This window comes from Taudactylus pleione, unplaced genomic scaffold (assembly GCF_031769625.1).
Source record: "Taudactylus pleione unplaced genomic scaffold, aTauple2 ptg000774l, whole genome shotgun sequence".
NCBI lineage: Eukaryota > Metazoa > Chordata > Amphibia > Anura > Myobatrachidae > Taudactylus > Taudactylus pleione.
The window spans coordinates 3,630,164-3,647,614 of record NW_028285176.1 but is presented as its reverse complement, the minus strand read 5'-3'; the positions used below and the strand labels follow the sequence as shown (position 1 = coordinate 3,647,614).

At 46.8% G+C, this 17,451-nt stretch overlaps 1 protein-coding gene across 2 annotated transcripts in view; it reads right to left on the bottom strand.

Moving 5' to 3' along the window:
• The window catches only part of SH3PXD2B (SH3 and PX domains 2B), a 162,455-nt gene that overhangs the window by 95,826 nt on the left and 49,178 nt on the right, over window positions 1–17,451 (bottom strand). For both annotated transcript variants that reach the window (XM_088457639.1, XM_088457640.1), the window contains exon 2: window positions 16,301–16,381. In XM_088457639.1, coding sequence (XP_088313765.1) covers window positions 16,301–16,381 — 81 coding nt within the window. The remainder of the gene's footprint in view (window positions 1–16,300; window positions 16,382–17,451) is intronic.

Sequence of the window (17,451 nt, the reverse complement as noted above, 5' to 3'; positions counted from 1 at the left end):
ATAATTGGTGTACATCAGTTTACAGGTATAGGGTAAATGGCCTTAGAATTTATACTGTATGTGAAATGGCTTATCCCTCTTACACAGATTGTGTGCGCGAGTTTGTGCAAGTTACTTATTGGGAGGTGGAAACTGCCAGAATTTACTGCCTGGAGAGAGAACACCAAGTGCTTGAACGCACTGCATTTGAAAAAATGAGAAAGTTAAATAGTTTGTTATGTCTTCTCAAACAGCCCTGGAGAGGTGTCTTTTTAAAAATAGATTTAAAAGGCTAATTACCACACTAATAATGTTTACACGTTACTGTGACTTTAGTAATGGCACATTATGAATGGTATATCCGTTATTGAGCCTAATGTCTGGACATCAATAAACAAAACCACAGAGGAGGAATCCCAGCGCAGGAAATTGCTTATCAGAAGAGCTTGTAAAGTTACCAGAACAATAGAGAGTTAATAGCGCATGGCAATAAGTGTGGTATAAGTAATAGAACACAGGGAGGAAGTAGGCCCTGAGACTCTCTGACCTGTAACTAGTCACTTCCTAACGGTTTAATCCTTCAGCAGCAAAACTCCTATAATGAGCAGGCAATTACCGTGGATGTAATTAGTGTCCAGAGCCCAGTGAAGCTGAGCTAGCATGCCAGTAAGAATCACCAGTTGGGAAATCTGAATCACCAAGCTTGCTTATTATAGCTGCATTCTGTATGTTATGTGTATGTAATAAATCTATTTTCTTACTACTATATTTAAATATTAAAGCCATCAGATTTCTAAAATATAATAATATAACGTTGCCATCAGCTGTGAGACCATTTCCTTGTACACGGAAGTTAGAATATTCCAAAACTTACAGTTGTCATCAAGCAAGATCTCTTCCTGGTAACTAAATCTCTGTTTATTAACACTGGAGAAAAGGGCCATGTAAAATGTTCCATTCATATTAACTGCTAACCACTCGACACCTATTCCCACAAATGTCACAGCCTAAGCAATTATTGCTATGCAGCTGATAAACAACTATAGTGGTCAATTACAGCAGGTACTAAACACACATCATCACTAAAACCCCTTTTACACCAGAGCTATTGCAGGGTTAACCCGGGTAGCTCCTTGGAGTAAAAGGGGACTGGATTGGATTCCCGGGTTTAGTGACCCAGCAATCCAACCCAGGTAACTTGCAGGGTTTTACACAGGAATAACCCTTGAAACCCTGCAGTGTAAACGGCGCGATCTGGGTCACGATGACCTGGATCGTGCCGCATGCCTGCCGGTGGCCAGCTTCAGTAGCACTTGGAGATGACGTCATCTCCAAGCGTCCACTTCAATGCCGAAAATGCCGGGTCACTGCAGACCTGGCACTGGCGTAATCAGCGCCGACTCAGGAAAATCCAGGGTCGACTCCAACTAAATTCTGGGTCTGATACGGTTTGGAACCCAGACCCGGAATTTAGGTATAAAAGCAGTATTATAGACTTCTGCTTGTTGATATCAAAAAGCTGATAAGCATTGCCTGGTAAAAACTGAATTAAAGAAAAAGTACTAATTGTGGGAGGACAAGCACTAAGGGGTCCAGACTTGGAGAGAGATAAAGTGGACGGAGATTAAGTACCAACCAATCAGCTCCTGTCATTTTTCAAACACAGCCTGTAAAGTGACAGGAGCTGATTGGTTTGTACTTAATCTCCGTCCACTTTATCTCTCTCTAGGTCTTAATAAATAGACCCCTATATAGGATGGCGGCAAGATCAGCCACTGGGTGTATAACTGATATGCGCTGCAGATTGGAGATTATGTGCTGTAATAGATTGAATGATAAATAACCAATCAGTTATCACCTGTTACCACAGCCTATTTCCTTCATCTCTGGTATTTCCATCTCCAGCATTAAACATGTTTTATTGGCTCTATACTAAAGAAAGTAACATTTTAATACCCTCTCAAATACTACTAGAAGCCAAACTGGCAGATCCATAGTTGCAGACCTTCATTATCTCTTCTCCTGAGGCTCCCAGAGGATAATATGAGATATGGTAAGAACTTACCCTTGTTATCTCTATTTCTACGAAGTCCATAGGGTTCCACAGGATACCTTGGGGTATAGGTGTGACGTCAGTCGCAGGGCACCAAAGAGTTAAGCTTTCAGCCTCCCAGGATGCACTAGGTCCCCCTCCTATACCCCGCCCCCGGGCCAAGGCACCTCGGTTAGTTACCAAGCCATAGGCCGGAGGAGGAGAAGGAAGAGAGAGAACAAAGATCTGGACACATACAAGAATCACATTCTCACCAGAGGGAGACGGAAAACCGGTGACCAGAGCAAAGCCCATCTGCAGCACAGGTGCGACAGGGCGGGAGTCCTGTGGAACCCTATGGACTTCGTAGAAATAGAGATAACAAGGGTAAGTTCTTACCATATCTCATATTTTCTACTTCAGGGTCCATAGGGTATCCACAGGATACCTTGGGGATGTCCCAAAGCAGTATCCTTTAAGGGTGGGGACGCTCCTGTGCAGAAAGGAGAATCCGCCGCCCGAAGGAAGCATCCTGAGAGGCGAAGGTGTCAAACCTGTAATACCTCACGAAGGTATGGACAGAAGACCACGTAGCAGCCTTGCAGATCTGAACTGCCGAGGCACCACGTCGAGCTGCCCACGAAGGACCCACAGACCTAGTGGAATGAGCCTTCAGAGAAGGAGGGACCGGTAGGCCTTCATGAAGATAAGCTTCAGAAATAGCCATACGGATCCAGGCTGCCAAAGTTTGCTTTGAAGCAGGCCAACCCTTTTTACGGAAGCCATAGAGGACAAACAAAGCGTCCGACTTCCTAAACGAAGAAGTGCGGTCAACATAAGTCCTTAAGGCCCGCACAACATCCAAAGAGGCCTCACCCACGGAAAGACCCGGTGAGTTAAAGGCCGGAACAACTATTTCCTCGTTAACATGAAACTGGGAAACAACTTTGGGAAGAAACTCGGGCCGAGTGCGGAGCACTGCCCTGTTCCCATGAAAAACCAAGAAAGGGGGTCTACAAGAAAGAGCCCCTAACTCAGAAACACGTCTGGCCGAAGCAATGGCCAGAAGGAAAACAGTCTTAGCTGTTAGCCATTTAATATCCACTGAGCCCAGTGGTTCAAACGGCGGTCCTTGGAGAGCCCTCAGGACCACAGCCAAATCCCAAGGCGCCACAGGTGGAACAAAGGGCGGCTGAATACGGAGAACACCTTGCATAAAGGTGCGCACATCCGGGATTGTAGCAATCCTACGGTGAAACCAGACAGATAGGGCCGAAACCTGTACCTTCAAAGAAGCAAGGCGAAGCCCATGATCTAGTCCCGCTTGCAGGAAGGCGAGAATCCGAGACAGACGAAACTCCCGCGGTGCATAACCTCTCGGTCGACACCACTGGAAGAACGTATGCCACACGCGATGGTATATCCTCGCGGAAGACGGTTTCCGAGCTCGTAACATGGTACGCACCACAGAGCTGGAAAACCCCCGGGACCTCAGCATGGCCGTCTCAACAGCCACGCCGTCAAAGACAGCCGAGTCAGGTCCGGGTGAAGGCAAGGACCCTGAGACAGAAGGTCCGGTTGTAGCGGCAACCGCAGAGGACTGTCCACGGACAGACCCTGAAGGTCTGAGAACCAGTGCCGTCTGGGCCACGCGGGAGCTATCAACAGGAGCGTCCCTCCTTCCTGTTTGAATTTCCGGATTACCCGTGGAAGAAGGGAGACCGGAGGGAACAGGTATGCGAACCGGAACGTCCACCGGACGGACAGAGCATCCACCAGAGACGCCCTTCGTCTCTTGTGCGAGACCCGTACACCAGCAACTTGATGTTGTGCCGGGACGCCATGAGGTCGATTTCTGGAAGACCCCACCTGTCCACCAGTAGTTGAAAAACGTCCGGGTGCAGGGACCATTCCCCTGGATGAAAGTCCTGGCGACTTAGAAAGTCCGCCTCCCAATTTAGCACTCCCGGGATGAAGACCGCTGATATGGCCGGAAGATTGCGCTCCGCCCAAACCAGGATCCGAGAGACCTCTACGAGAGCCGCCCGACTGCGAGTTCCTCCTTGCCTGTTTATGTAGGCCACGGTGGTAGCGTTGTCCGACTGGACCTGCACCGGGTGACCCTGGAGAAACCGCTGTGCCTGCAGGAGAGCATTGAAGACCGCACGGAGTTCCAAGATATTTATTGGAAGCTCCGCTTCTGTCGGCGTCCACCTGCCCTGGAACAAGTGTGGACCCGAAACTGCTCCCCAGCCCCGAAGACTGGCGTCCGTTGTCAACAGGACCCAATTTGGAACCCAGAACGGACGTCCCTTGTTGAGGTGGGTCGTCTTTAACCACCACGCAAGGGACAGGCGAACCTCCGGGGTGAGCACAATCGTCTGGAACTTCAGAGACTGAGGCAGCCCGTTCCACTTGGACAGGATCAGGTGCTGCAGAGGTCTGGAGTGAAACTGGGCGTATTCCACCATGTCGAACACCGACACCATGGAGCCCAGTAACCTCATCGCCGAGTGTAAGGACACCCGGCGGCTGTGCAGACAACTGCGCACCCTTGACTGTAAAGCAGAGATCTTGTCCTCCGTCACGAAGATCCTTTGCTGTCCCGAGTCCAATAAGGCTCCAAGATGCAGAATCCTCCGAGACGGGATTAGAGTGGACTTCTGCCAGTTGATTAGCCAGCCGTGCCGTTGCAGCAGTGCAATGGTCAGGTCCAAGTGGTGTAACAGGAGCTCTGGAGATCCTGTCACCAATAACAGGTCGTCCAAGTACGGCAACCTGCGGACTCCTTGCAGCCGCAGAGAAGCCGCCATGACCGCCATCACCTTGGTGAAAACACGTGGTGCTGTCGCCAGGCCAAAAGGTAACGCCCGAAACTGGAAGTGGTCGCTGCGGATTGCAAACCGAAGGAACTCTTGATGGCGCAAAAGAATAGGGACATGCAGGTAAGCGTCCTGTATGTCCAATGACACCATATAGTCCCCAGGTTCCAGCGCCAGAATAATGGACCGTAGGGTCTCCATCCGAAACTTCGGGACCCGCAAAGACTTGTTGAGTGCTCTGAGGTTGAGAATCGGACGATATGACCCATTGGGTTTCTGTACCAAAAATAGATTTGAATAGAAACCCTGGCCCCTCTGGGAGAATGGAACAGGCACTATAACTCCAGCCTGGAGCATAGTGTGCAATACCTTCAGCAGCTCCGTAGCCTTGTTCCGGTCTGATGGTAGACCCGTGGTGAAGAATCGAGCCGGGGGTCTGTGCCGGAAGGAGAGGGCGTACCCGTGGGAGACCACTTCCAGAACCCAAGTGTCTGTCGTAGTGAACGACCAACACCGGGAGAACTGCAGCAGGCGGCCTCCCACCCTGGGATCCCCCAAAGGGAGGCCCGGACCGGCAGGCCGCAGGCTTGTCATCTGGCTTGGGGGCCGGACGTCTGGTACTCCATGCCTGTTTCCGGGGCTTGACCGATTTCTTAGGGCCAGCCTGTCGAGGAAACGACTGTGGTTTGGGCCTGCCCTGGGCCCTAGATGACCGAAAGGACGATGGTCCAGAACCAGAAGGAGCAGCGGCCTACGGGAGACAAGCAGATTTGGCTGCCGCCAGCGTGGCCACAATCTTATCCAGATCCGGACCGAAGAGAACTTCTCCGGTAAACGGCAATGCTTCCAGACCTTTCTTGGAATCTGCGTCTGCCTTCCAGGATCGCAGCCACAAGGTGCGACGAGCAGCTACCGCTGCTGAAGAAATTCTAGACACCAGAGTACTAATGTCTAGAGCCGCCTCGTTGATGTAGGTGGCCGAATCACGGAGATTGCCAATCAACTCCGCCTGTTCGGCCGGACAGTCGGATTCAAAAGAAGCCTCTAATGAATCCGCCCAGCGCTCCATCGTTCTGGCAACCCAGCAAATGGCCATAGCCGGCCGTGCTGCCCCCCCTGCAAGGGAATAAGCGGACTTCAGGCAGATTTCTACCTTGCGGTCCGTAGCATCCTTAAGGGAGGACATGGATGGCATCGGCAATGTGGCACTACGGACAAGACGGGTCACGTGAGAATCCACCTGTGGAGGGGATTCCCACTTAGCAAAATAATTATCCGCGAACGGATAAGCCACCGCCAGGCGTCTCTGCGGCTGGTATCTTTTGCCAGGTTGTTTCCACGCCTCCTCTAAATGGTCCACCAACTGACCCGAAGGAGGAAAGACTGTGGCATCGCCCTTCACATCTTTGAAAAAGGCATACTTAGATTTAGCCGCTGGGGGAACTTCGTCCTCAATCACCAAGGCTGTGCGGACCGCCCGAATAAGTCCAGGAATATATACTTTGGACTTAGCATCAGCGTCCTTAGTATGGAGAGGTTCCTGATCGTAAGGATCCAGAATCTCCCCATCATCAGACGTCCCTTCGTCATCCTCATAAGGAGCGGACAGAGACGCCACCGGCCTTTTATGAGGCCGCATCACAGACTCCCCTTGCAACACATCCGACAAGTGCTGTACAGAACTCGTCAGGGAGTTAACCCACGCTGGCTCCTGAGAACCCGGGAGCGGGGAAATAGGGAGACTGTGGGGTACCACCAATTGTCGTGGGAACCCCTGCATGGGTGACGACACCACAGACTGCTGGGACAAACCCATCGGAGTAAACGCGGGCTGCGGAGCTAACTGGCCCACTAAAGCTGTTAACGCCTGAGCGAAACAAGCCCAGGGCGGCTCCTGTACCGGTGCTGTAACCGTAATAGGCCGCGCCATGGACAAACACTGGCGGCAAAGGCCCTCCGCGCTACCCTCCCCCTCCGCTAACGGTACTTTGCACGTGGTACACTGTAGCCGGAGGGGAAAATCACTTTCAGACATGATGGCACCACGTATGTGACCTCTCTCACCAATTAAGTATTAAATAGGCGAGAGACCACCCTGCAGCACCGCACTGCAAGGGCTTTAGCAGAAAGAACAGGGACAGTAATAAAGCTGACAGTTTTGAGAAGATAAAGTTACAGTCACATACAATGCAGAGAAATAACAATTCCTGCAGTAACAGCGCTGATCACTCAACTACACAGACACAGGGCCTGGTAGGACACAGCGCTGCATACACAGACCTGAGCCACAGCGGAGGAGAGGTATGCGGGGGGACCCAGACCACGATGCTTCCTTCCAGGCTTCCAGCAGCGTTCACCATGCGTTGCAGAGAAGATGGCCGCCGAGGAGCAGAGAGAAGCTGGCCTGGGGGAGGAGCGCTGACACAGGACCAGTCAGCACAGTGCAGAGAGGGCTGTGTGCAGCAGGGGAGGCGCCGGCTGTGAGACAGGGAAGGCGCGCTCCCCTGGCATGCATTTAACCCCTGGGACGCCGCAGCGCTATCGCTCTGCTGCGGTCCGCTGTCCCAGGGGGTAGTGGAAAGCGCAGGTTCAGTACCTGGCTCCACGCTGCAGCCAGTCCCCAGGGAGCCCCCTGCCTGGGGACTTAGGACCATGTGACCAGCGGGGACCCACCGCGGGACCCCGCTGCTTACCTTTGTCCCCCTTGGATCCGGCCATGGTCCGGAACATCTAGGGTCACCGCTAGCTGTGACCCCAGATGCTCACCAGCATCCCCGGATCGGTACCGGCGTTCTGGTACCGACGGGGGTGTAGGGAAGACAGCATCTGGATGCTGTACATCCAGATGTGCAGCCACAGCTGCACTGAAGAAAGCTTCAGGGGCTCTTCTAGCCCCCACTCCGACAGGTGCACCCGACGCCGGCCGGGCACCAAACTAAACTGAGGTGCCTTGGCCCGGGGGCGGGGTATAGGAGGGGGACCTAGTGCATCCTGGGAGGCTGAAAGCTTAACTCTTTGGTGCCCTGCGACTGACGTCACAACTATACCCCAAGGTATCCTGTGGATACCCTATGGACCCTGAAGTAGAAAGATGCCGTTGGTCAGTGCCGGTGGTAAGAGGATTCAAAGTGCAATCATGGTCCCATCCCCCCACTGTGCAATGCCACATATCTGGAGGACACAATAAAATAGGCAGAATGCAGGAGGGGTACCCAGTCTTCCGCAAGTCCATGGAGACTACAAAATTTGTGAATCTCTCGGATGTTCTGGGAGAGTAGTTATGAAGAGGCAGATCTGGTGATTTAGCAGTTAGGCAGAATCATGATAACTTTGGGGCGAATACATATCTGAGCGATGGGAACAGTTGAGCGAAGGCACCTTGCGAACAGTATCTTTGCTCATTTTTAATTGCACCATACAGAGGTGCACAGGAAAATCAGCAAAGATTGCCTACCATATGAAACGGTACTGTGCGCGGCCAGACATTGCGATGATGTCTTGCAGCTATCAGTTGAATTCTCCCCATAGAGCCAATACAATAGCATTATTGCAATTCTGGTGGCAAAAAAAATTAAGACTCTAATACTGTAGTTTTTAGTCAATGCTCATTGCAATGTTTGGCCAATTTTACCTGAATCAGCCAAATTACCTATTGAAACTTCCACCTTTTATGGACAACTTCGAAAACACTGAAAATGTTAAATCTTGTATTAGGATAAGATTACATTGCTATCATCACATCTGGTTTCTTACCAGCTTGTAATACTTCATCTAATGCTCAGAGGGCCTGATTTATCAATGAGTTATATTGTTGTTATCACTCATTACTAATCACAAATGGTGCTCCAACCAATCAGCTGTCATGTGTGTGAAAAATGACAGGAGCTGATTGGTTGGAGCACCATTTAAGATTAGTAACAAGGGATAACAAGAATATCACTCGTTGATAAATCTGGGTGTTTGATTAGCAGTAGTGGGGGGACCATTGGAGGCTTCAACGGCTCAGTGGATTGGGTGAATGATGCATTAGTAAGACACCAGATTGAAGGGTAACATTATAAAGTCACCCTTACACTAGACTTTAAAATTGAGGTGGCTTTTATCAATCAAGCCATTAATATAAACCAAACACGATAGGGAGGTACACAGAGAAGATAAACACTTACATCACCTATACAGCGGATGCTGTGGTTACTAGAGAGGAAGAGAAATCAAATTATAGTAAAAAACCTGGATACTGTCTCAGCTGCAGAAGGCGTTTATGTGACAGCAAGTCTGGAAAGCCCAGTGTGATGGAACACTTACAGCAGAGTGACTAAGAGCACAGGATGTTGTGGGGTCAGCCCACAGAGGACAGATATAGAGGTAGTTTAAGGCTATAAACTGCACACGGATAAAGACAACCTCTTTACTGTATTTTGAATCATGCTGGCAATGAGTTTTACAGCTAATCTGACATCAATTAGTTACAATGAAAATAAGCAAAGAACCGTTCAAAGTATATTTTTGTCATTTTGTTACTTTTGTTTAGATAATCTATGCATATTTTGCCTCTCCTCTTAAACGAGATTGAAGGCACTTTCCGACAACAGGGCCTATAAAAATGTAACCAGCAGCTATAAGAAATCACTAAAAACTCCATACAATGTACAGTTTATCTAGAACACAAAATTCTAAGCATTCCCTAACTTTAGGAATACAGTATATTTCAAATAACACTGATTCAATATGGAATAAAAAAATGTTTTCCTTAAACCATGAGTGGCCGAACCCCCATGGTTTAAGGAAACCAAACAGTTTCCTTTTTAGGACCCCTAACAGTTCAACTTTTCCAGATCTCCTTGTTGCCGACAGGCAGGGCCTCCATCAGGGAGGGACTGCCGGGACTCTAGTACCGGGCCCGGACACACAGTCAGAGAAAAAGGGCCCGTCCACTCCAAATGGCCACCCTTCCTCCCTCCCATGTCTGACATCCACTCACCAGCAACGGGTAGTACCACCGTCACCGTGCAATTGCAATGACAGGGGGCCCGCCCGCTGCCTTGTACTTCTGTGGCCGCCGGCCGCTGTGCAATAATTTTTTTTCCTTTTTAGCAAGTTGAGCCGGCGTGCATGTGTCATGCTGCTGACAGAGGAAAAGCCGCAGCTCGCAGCGTACGAGGAGCGTCCATTCCAGCCTGAAGAGGTGGTGTCATGTCTTGCGGGGGCTGGCTGGCAGAGACCTAAGGGTGGGGGGCTGGCTGGCAGAGACCTAAGGGGGTGGGCTGGCTGGCTGGCAGAGACCTAAGGGGGGAAACTGGCTGGCAGAGACTTAAGGGTAGGCTGGCTGGCAGAGACAGAAGAGAGGGCTGGCTGGCAGAGACAGAAGAGGGGGCTGGCTGGCAGAGACAGAAGGGGGGGCTGGCTGGCAGAGACAGAAGGGGGGGCTGGCTGGCAGAGACAGAAGGGGGGGCTGGCTGGCAGAGACAGAAGGGGGGGCTGGCTGGCAGAGACAGAAGGGGGGGCTGGCTGGCAGAGACAGGGGGGGGGCTGGCTGGCAGAGACAGAAGGGGGACTGGCTGGTACTGGAGAGGTGCTGCTGGGCTGGAGTTGCAGAAACATCGGGGGAGGGGGGCCCTGTCTGTTTTGTCAGTCCTGGGCCCCACAATTTCTGATGGCAGCCCTGCCAACAGGTAAACTCATTACTAACTGAAACATTCTAAAAAATCCACAGGTAGTCTGGAAAACATGAACTATTAGGGATCCCTAAGGCCCGGATGTGGCCCCCCCCCCTGGCTTAAACAATACTAATGGTTACAGAAGACAGTCAGTCAGGTCAGTCATACAGTATCAGGAAATGTAGAAGAATATGTATTTGTCTCTTCCACATATGCTTGCTACCCTATAAAGGAATATTCCCGTCAGCGGCAGCCCGACAGGAGCAGAGTGCGACGCACCGGAAGCCCGACAGCGCTGGAAATCCCGATCGTGGATAGGTACGTATCCACTAACCTAACCCCCCTAACCCTCCTTAGGGGTGCCTAACCCTAACTTCCCCCCCAAGTGCCTAACCATAATCCCCCCTCTAAGTGCCTAACCCTAACCACCCCCTTCCCCGCTACCTAAACCTAAGTCCCCCGGGGGGGTGCCTAACCCAAAGTCCCCCCGGGGGTGCCTAACCCTAACCCTCCCTCCCCCTAGCCTAACCCTAACCCTCCCGGGGGGGGTGCCTAACCCTAAGTCCCCCCCGGGAGCCCTAAACCTAACCCTCCCCCCCCCCTGCGGCTGTCCGCTCGCAGCACCCGGCATCACTACGATCGTGATGCCGGGCGCCGGTCTCCCAGCGTCGGGGAAATGCGGGCATCTACATCTAGACGCCCAGCATTTCACCCTTGCCGGGATAAGACAGTCGGGAAGCCGGCTGCCGGTATATAGGCAGTCGGCTTCCCCCTATAAACACCAGTCTCATTACTTGTAGTAAATTTAGGTAAGTGGCATGATTTCGATGTGCGGAATGGGGAGAGACAGAAAAAGTTTTTTTTTCTTATTTTTTTTTTTTTTTAAAGTATTTATTTTCTATTTTTTGCACCATAGGCGAGAAAGTTTGACTCAATCCAGGAGGATGCTAACTGCATTTCTATTGCATTTGGCACCCAATATAAAGCATAGCCAAGTCACTGATTAAATGATGGACTTAAGATGAAGTTATCTTTGTGTGTAATTGTGTAAGGTTGAGTGAAGAAATAAAGAACATATTCTCCCTGTGCTTGCGTGGGTTTCCTCCCACACTCCAAAAATATACTGGTAGGTTAATTGACCCCCAAGAATAAAATAACCCTAGTGTGTAGGTGTGTGAGCATATGGTAGGGAATATAGATTGTAAGCTCCACTGGGGCAGGGACTGATGTAAACGGCCATATATTCTCTGTAAAAGCGCTGCGGAATATGTGTGCGCTATATAAATAACTGGTTGTAAATAAATAAAATTTGACATCCTTATATTTAAAATAACTACTTGCCACTATTTTGAGGTGATAGCAGGTCATAGTGACTGTGGGAAAAAATAGCTTTCCACAATATAATTGAAAAATATTCAATTAACAATAAAAAAAAGAAATTGGCCTGGTAAGGGAAGAAATGGGATATAAAATGATAACAAAAAAGTATCTGTCTTTACAATGGGGAAAAAAATAAAGGATACATATAAAAATGGCATTACATCTTTTTAGCAGAAGTATTACTATTTATTTATTTTTTAAATCTGTCCCTGAGTAGAGGCATTTTTCCCACACATTCATTGCATAGCCTGTACCAGTGGCATAACTATAGTGGTGGCAAGGGGAGCGCTTGCTATGGGGCCCGCCGGCCCAGCAAGCAACCCTCTGCACTTTTAAAGCTACCCGGGCAAATGGCCTGGTGGCGGGGCAAGTGGTCGGGGATGGGGGGTGCGGGTTTCGGTGTGGACTGTAGGGTCATTCACTGACACGGTCCTTCCACCCGCCACACCGCCACAGTCTGCAGAGCTAGCTTTCTCGCAAGATGATGATGTTATCATCTCGCAAGTCTCACTCCTCTCCGGGCAGAGGGCAAGAAGGACTGGGAGGGTGGTGCAGGAGCAGAGTCCATCAGTTAGCAAGAGAAAGGCTGCTTCAATGAGTAGAGTCTGAGACACAGGTGATGAGAGTTTAATACTGCTGCCATCATGAAACTGATTATTGTAAATCTACTATATAATAGTGAAAATTTGTCCTTCTGTCTTTCTATACAAATCCAGTTTACAAGCCACGATCGTGAAATTTTACATACGAGCGTATTAAAACACGGCAGAGCAACTAAAAAAAAATTTGAAATAAAAATTACTGTTAATTTTTAATCAATGAAAAACCACAATTTTTGCATAGCATTCTCAACAGGTCAGGTACGGAATTACAAAAGGATTTACCTTATCTACTATTTTTTCTTTTCTATCTTCTCTACTATGTCAAAGCGAAAATGTGTCCTTCTGTCTTTCTATACAAATCCACAGTTTACAAGCGAAGATTGTGACATTTTACATACGAGCGTATTAAAACACGGCGGAGACATCTAAAAAATGTTTAAATCGAAATTAATTACTGTTCATTTTTAATTAATTTTAAACCACAAATTTTTGTTGGGCACTCATTGTGGGGCCTCACGGCATATGGGTAGGGCCTCGGAGCAAGCGTTTTGGGTTGTCATGTTTTGTCATGATCTTAATGTTTATTATCGAAGAGAGCTTTAGCAGGCTTTGCAGCATTCTCGGCTCTCTGACTATACCAAATTACACAACAACATTTACTTCTTTCTTCCAACTGTGTCAAAATGATGACTTTGCAAGGACCCTGCTGTACTGTGAGCTGCCAAAATATTACACATTAAATGCTTCTCCCAAAGTTTTTCTGCGCAGAAAACAGGGAGTCGCTGTAGACGGTCATCCTGGTATCAGAGCAACAGAAGCTCTTGGCCGTGTGTACACTGTAAATCCTACAAATTTTGAATGCTTCTATCTCCAAAGTTTGATTTACACCATTACAGGTCCTACTTCCTTCGAAATCCTTAGGACTGTTTATGGGGAAGTTTGTTACACTTTTTGTGAGTCCTGCCTAAGGAGAGGTTGGTTGGAGGACAATGTGTAAACAAACATTCTTAAAATCCCCAGCAATGCCGGGTACTCCAGCTAATATAATATAATATAATATAATATAATATAATATATATATACACATACATACATACATACACAGTCGGGTGCATAAATATTGGGACATTGACAGGATTATCATATTTTGGCCTCTATTCACCACCACTATGGTTTTGAAATGAAACAAACAAGATGTGCTTTAACTGCAGACTTTCAGATTTAATTTGAGGGTAATTACATCCAAATCAGGTGAACGGTGTAGGAATTACAATGGTTTCTATATGTGCCTCCCACTTTTTAAGGGGCCAAAAGTAATGGGACTATCAACTCAAAAGCCATTTCATGGACAGGTATGGGCTATTCCCTCGTTATTTCATTATCAATTAAGCAGGTAAAAGGTCTGGAGTTGATTCTAGGTGTGACATTTGCATTTGGAATCAGTTGCTGTCGACTCTCAATATGAGATCCAAAGAGCTGTCACTATCCGTGAAGCAAGCCATCATTAGGCTGAAAAATCAAAACAAACCCATCAGAGAGATAAGCAAAAACATTAGGTGTGACCAAATCAACTGTTTGGAACATTCTTAAAAAGAAAGAACACACCGGAGAGCTCAGCAACACCAAAAGACCCGGAAGACCACGGAAAACAACTGTGGTGGATGACAGAAGAATTATTTCCCTGGTGAATAAAAACCCCTTCACAACAATTGGCCAAATCAAGAACACTCTCCAGGAGGTAGGTGTATATGTGTCAAAGTCAACAACCAAGAGAAGACTTCACAAGAGTGAATATCGAGGGTTCACCACAAGATGTAAACCATTGGTGAGCCACAAAAACATGAAGACCAGATTAGAGTTTGTCAAACAACATCTAAAAAAGCCATTACAGTTCTGGAACAACATCCTATGAACAGATGAGACAAAGATCAACTTGTACCAGAGGGATGGGAAGAGAAGAGTATGAAGAAGGAAAGGAACTGCTCATGATCCAAAACATACCACCTCATCAGTGAAGCATGGTGGTGGTAGTGTAATGGCGTGGGCATGTATCGCTGCCAATGGAACTGGTTCCCTTGTATATTAATGATGTGACTGCTGACAAAAGCAGCAGAATGAATTCTGAAGTGTTTTAGGCAATATTATATGCTCATATTCAGTCAAACGTTTCAGAACTCATTGGACGGCGCTTCACAGTGCAGATGGACAATGACCCGAAGCATACTGCAAAAGCAACCAAAGAGTTTTTTGAGGCTAAAAAGTGGAATGTTATGCAATGGCCAAGTCAATCCCCTGACCTGAATCCAATTGAGCATGCATTTCACTTGATGAAGACAAAACTGAAGGGAAAATGCCCCAAGAACAAGCAGGAATTGCATCACCAGGGATGAAACCCAGCGTCTGGTGATGTCTATGCGTTCCAGACTTCAGGCTGTACTTGCCTGCAAAGAATTTGCAACAAAGTATTAAAAAGTGTAAGTTAGATTTAGGATTGTTTAGTTTGTTCCATTACTTTTGGCCCCTTAAAAACTGGGAGGCACATATAGAAACCGTTGTAATTCCTACACCGTTCACCTGATTTGGATGTAATTACCCTCAAATTAAATCTGAAAGTCTGCAGTTAAAGCACATCTTGTTTGTTTAATTTCAAAGCCATTGTGGTGGTGAATAGAGGCCAAAATATGAAAATTCTGTCAATGTCCCAATATTTATGCACGTGTGTGTGTGTGTGTGTGTGTGTGTGTGTGTGTGTGTGTGTGTGTGTGTGTGTGTGTGTGTGTGTGTGTGTGTGTGTGTGTGTGTGTGTGTGTGTGTGTGTGTGTGTGTGTATATATATATATATATATACACACATACACACACACACACGTATACAGTTGGGAGGGCCCTTAAAAACTGCCACAAAGTTCTAGTTACATCCCTGGACTGTACATGACTAAAGATGACTCGCTTCATTTTTTCCCACCTAAATGGAGTTCCAAACCATGGAACTCACTGGACTCATTGTAAAACTTTTAAAAGTTTTTCCGTGATTTTAAAGTATGTTAATATTAGTAACGTGCGGTGAGGTCAATGGCTGGGGAGGCACACATGTATAAAAACAGTTTTTATATCAAAACTCTGGAGCATGACAGGGAGTATGATAGGGGAGAGAGTATGATAGTGGAGGCTCTGCCTCCCCTGACTACTCTGACCGCAAGTCCCTGGTTAATATGGAGGTGATAGGTACTGTACTTGGTTTTCCTCTTTGGTCCAAATATTGGCGTTAGATAAATTATTGCTATTAGCCTCTGTAAAGCTCAACCTATAATAACCAGATGTAAGCAGTGTTTTCTTTACGGTTTTTCTTCTTTAATTGAAGTCAGTCATTTCTTGCACTCTGATAAAACATGTATTAAAAGGTTTGGGAGCTCAATACCCCCATACTGTACCACCTCTTTTATGCCCGGACAGTAAATGTAGTACCATATACAGTAACAAACCAAAAAGTCTTCCCTTCCTTTGCATTTTTCTTTTTTCTTTCTTTTCAACTTAAAAATGTAATCAGGTGGATTAATCAAGGCATTCTTCAAAACCCCTTTAATGCTCGCCATAACAATAACACACACACACGCACATATATATATATATATATATATATATATACACACACACACACACATACACACACACATACACACACACACACACACACCCCCCCGAAAAAAAACAAACTTTGTTCCACACTTGGTAACCTATGTTTAGTTGTTTTACTTGCATAGTAATAAGATTACAGAATATTCGTGTTTAGACTGGAGTGGTCAACATTAGTCCCTGTCCATTTCTCACCTGCAGGTCAAAGAACTTGCTGTATCTTCGGTAGATGACCTCAGTGGTGCCATTTGACCAGGTGACCTTAATAATATACACCTGTACAAAGAGAAAGAATAAACAATCAATCAGTGATCCATTATAATCACCATCTCACAGGTCTAGAGCTACACACACAAAATCAACTGATTAAACTGTAAAACCCCAGTCGTTCGGTGTATGACAGCATGTAGCACAATCATCATGGTCGGCTCCTCACATACATACTTTATAGATATTGGTTATCAGCTGACCAAGACATTTCTAACCATACTGCCAAAATATATATATATTATGTTGAGACAATAAAGTAGTCTCGAAACATTGAAATACTTACGGCTGTGTCTTGGATATGTCATAACCAGTGCCGCCTATTACAGTTTATTAATTGAATCCACTATTTGGGGATACCCAGGAGGGCACCGGCACTTAACACATTAGTATTGGGAGTGCTGCCTTTCGAGAGATATATATATATATATATATATATATGTGATGGACGGAACTCCGGGACTGGTATAACAAAATCAAAGAACTCTTTGATTTTGTTATACCAGTCCCGGAGTTCCGTCCATCACCTATATCTACATTCGAGCTTGTCTCTGGAGGGGAACCCGGGCCAGTTGTTATATTGTTTGTCCACGAGTGCCGGTCATTCCCATTGTTATATATATATATACACACACACACATAATTATACACACATATACACACACACTATGTAATACAGAATCATACAGTAGTTTTTACATAGTCATCATATTATCTAGCAATAACCACAGGAAGCATTTGGAAGGTTTAATCCCCTGTTCCCTAAAGAGCAGCCATTGGCACATACATTACAATGAAATTATTTAATAAGGTAAAATCTGCTGAAGACTGGCTGTATTAATGGTACTGTGTTTCTAATTGTATTTTTGCTGTCAAAACAGTGGTTTTTGAATAGTTGGCTGATTAATCAAAGTTCTTAAATAACTCTCTCTTAAATCTGCAGTAAACAATATTAGCAATTAGTTTCCATTTGTCCAGGATCATAATGAAAACAATTGAATGATTGCTACATTATAGAGCAAATATTTTTTCAGAAACAAATTAAGTAAAACAAAAAGGAAACAACATGCAATTGTTAG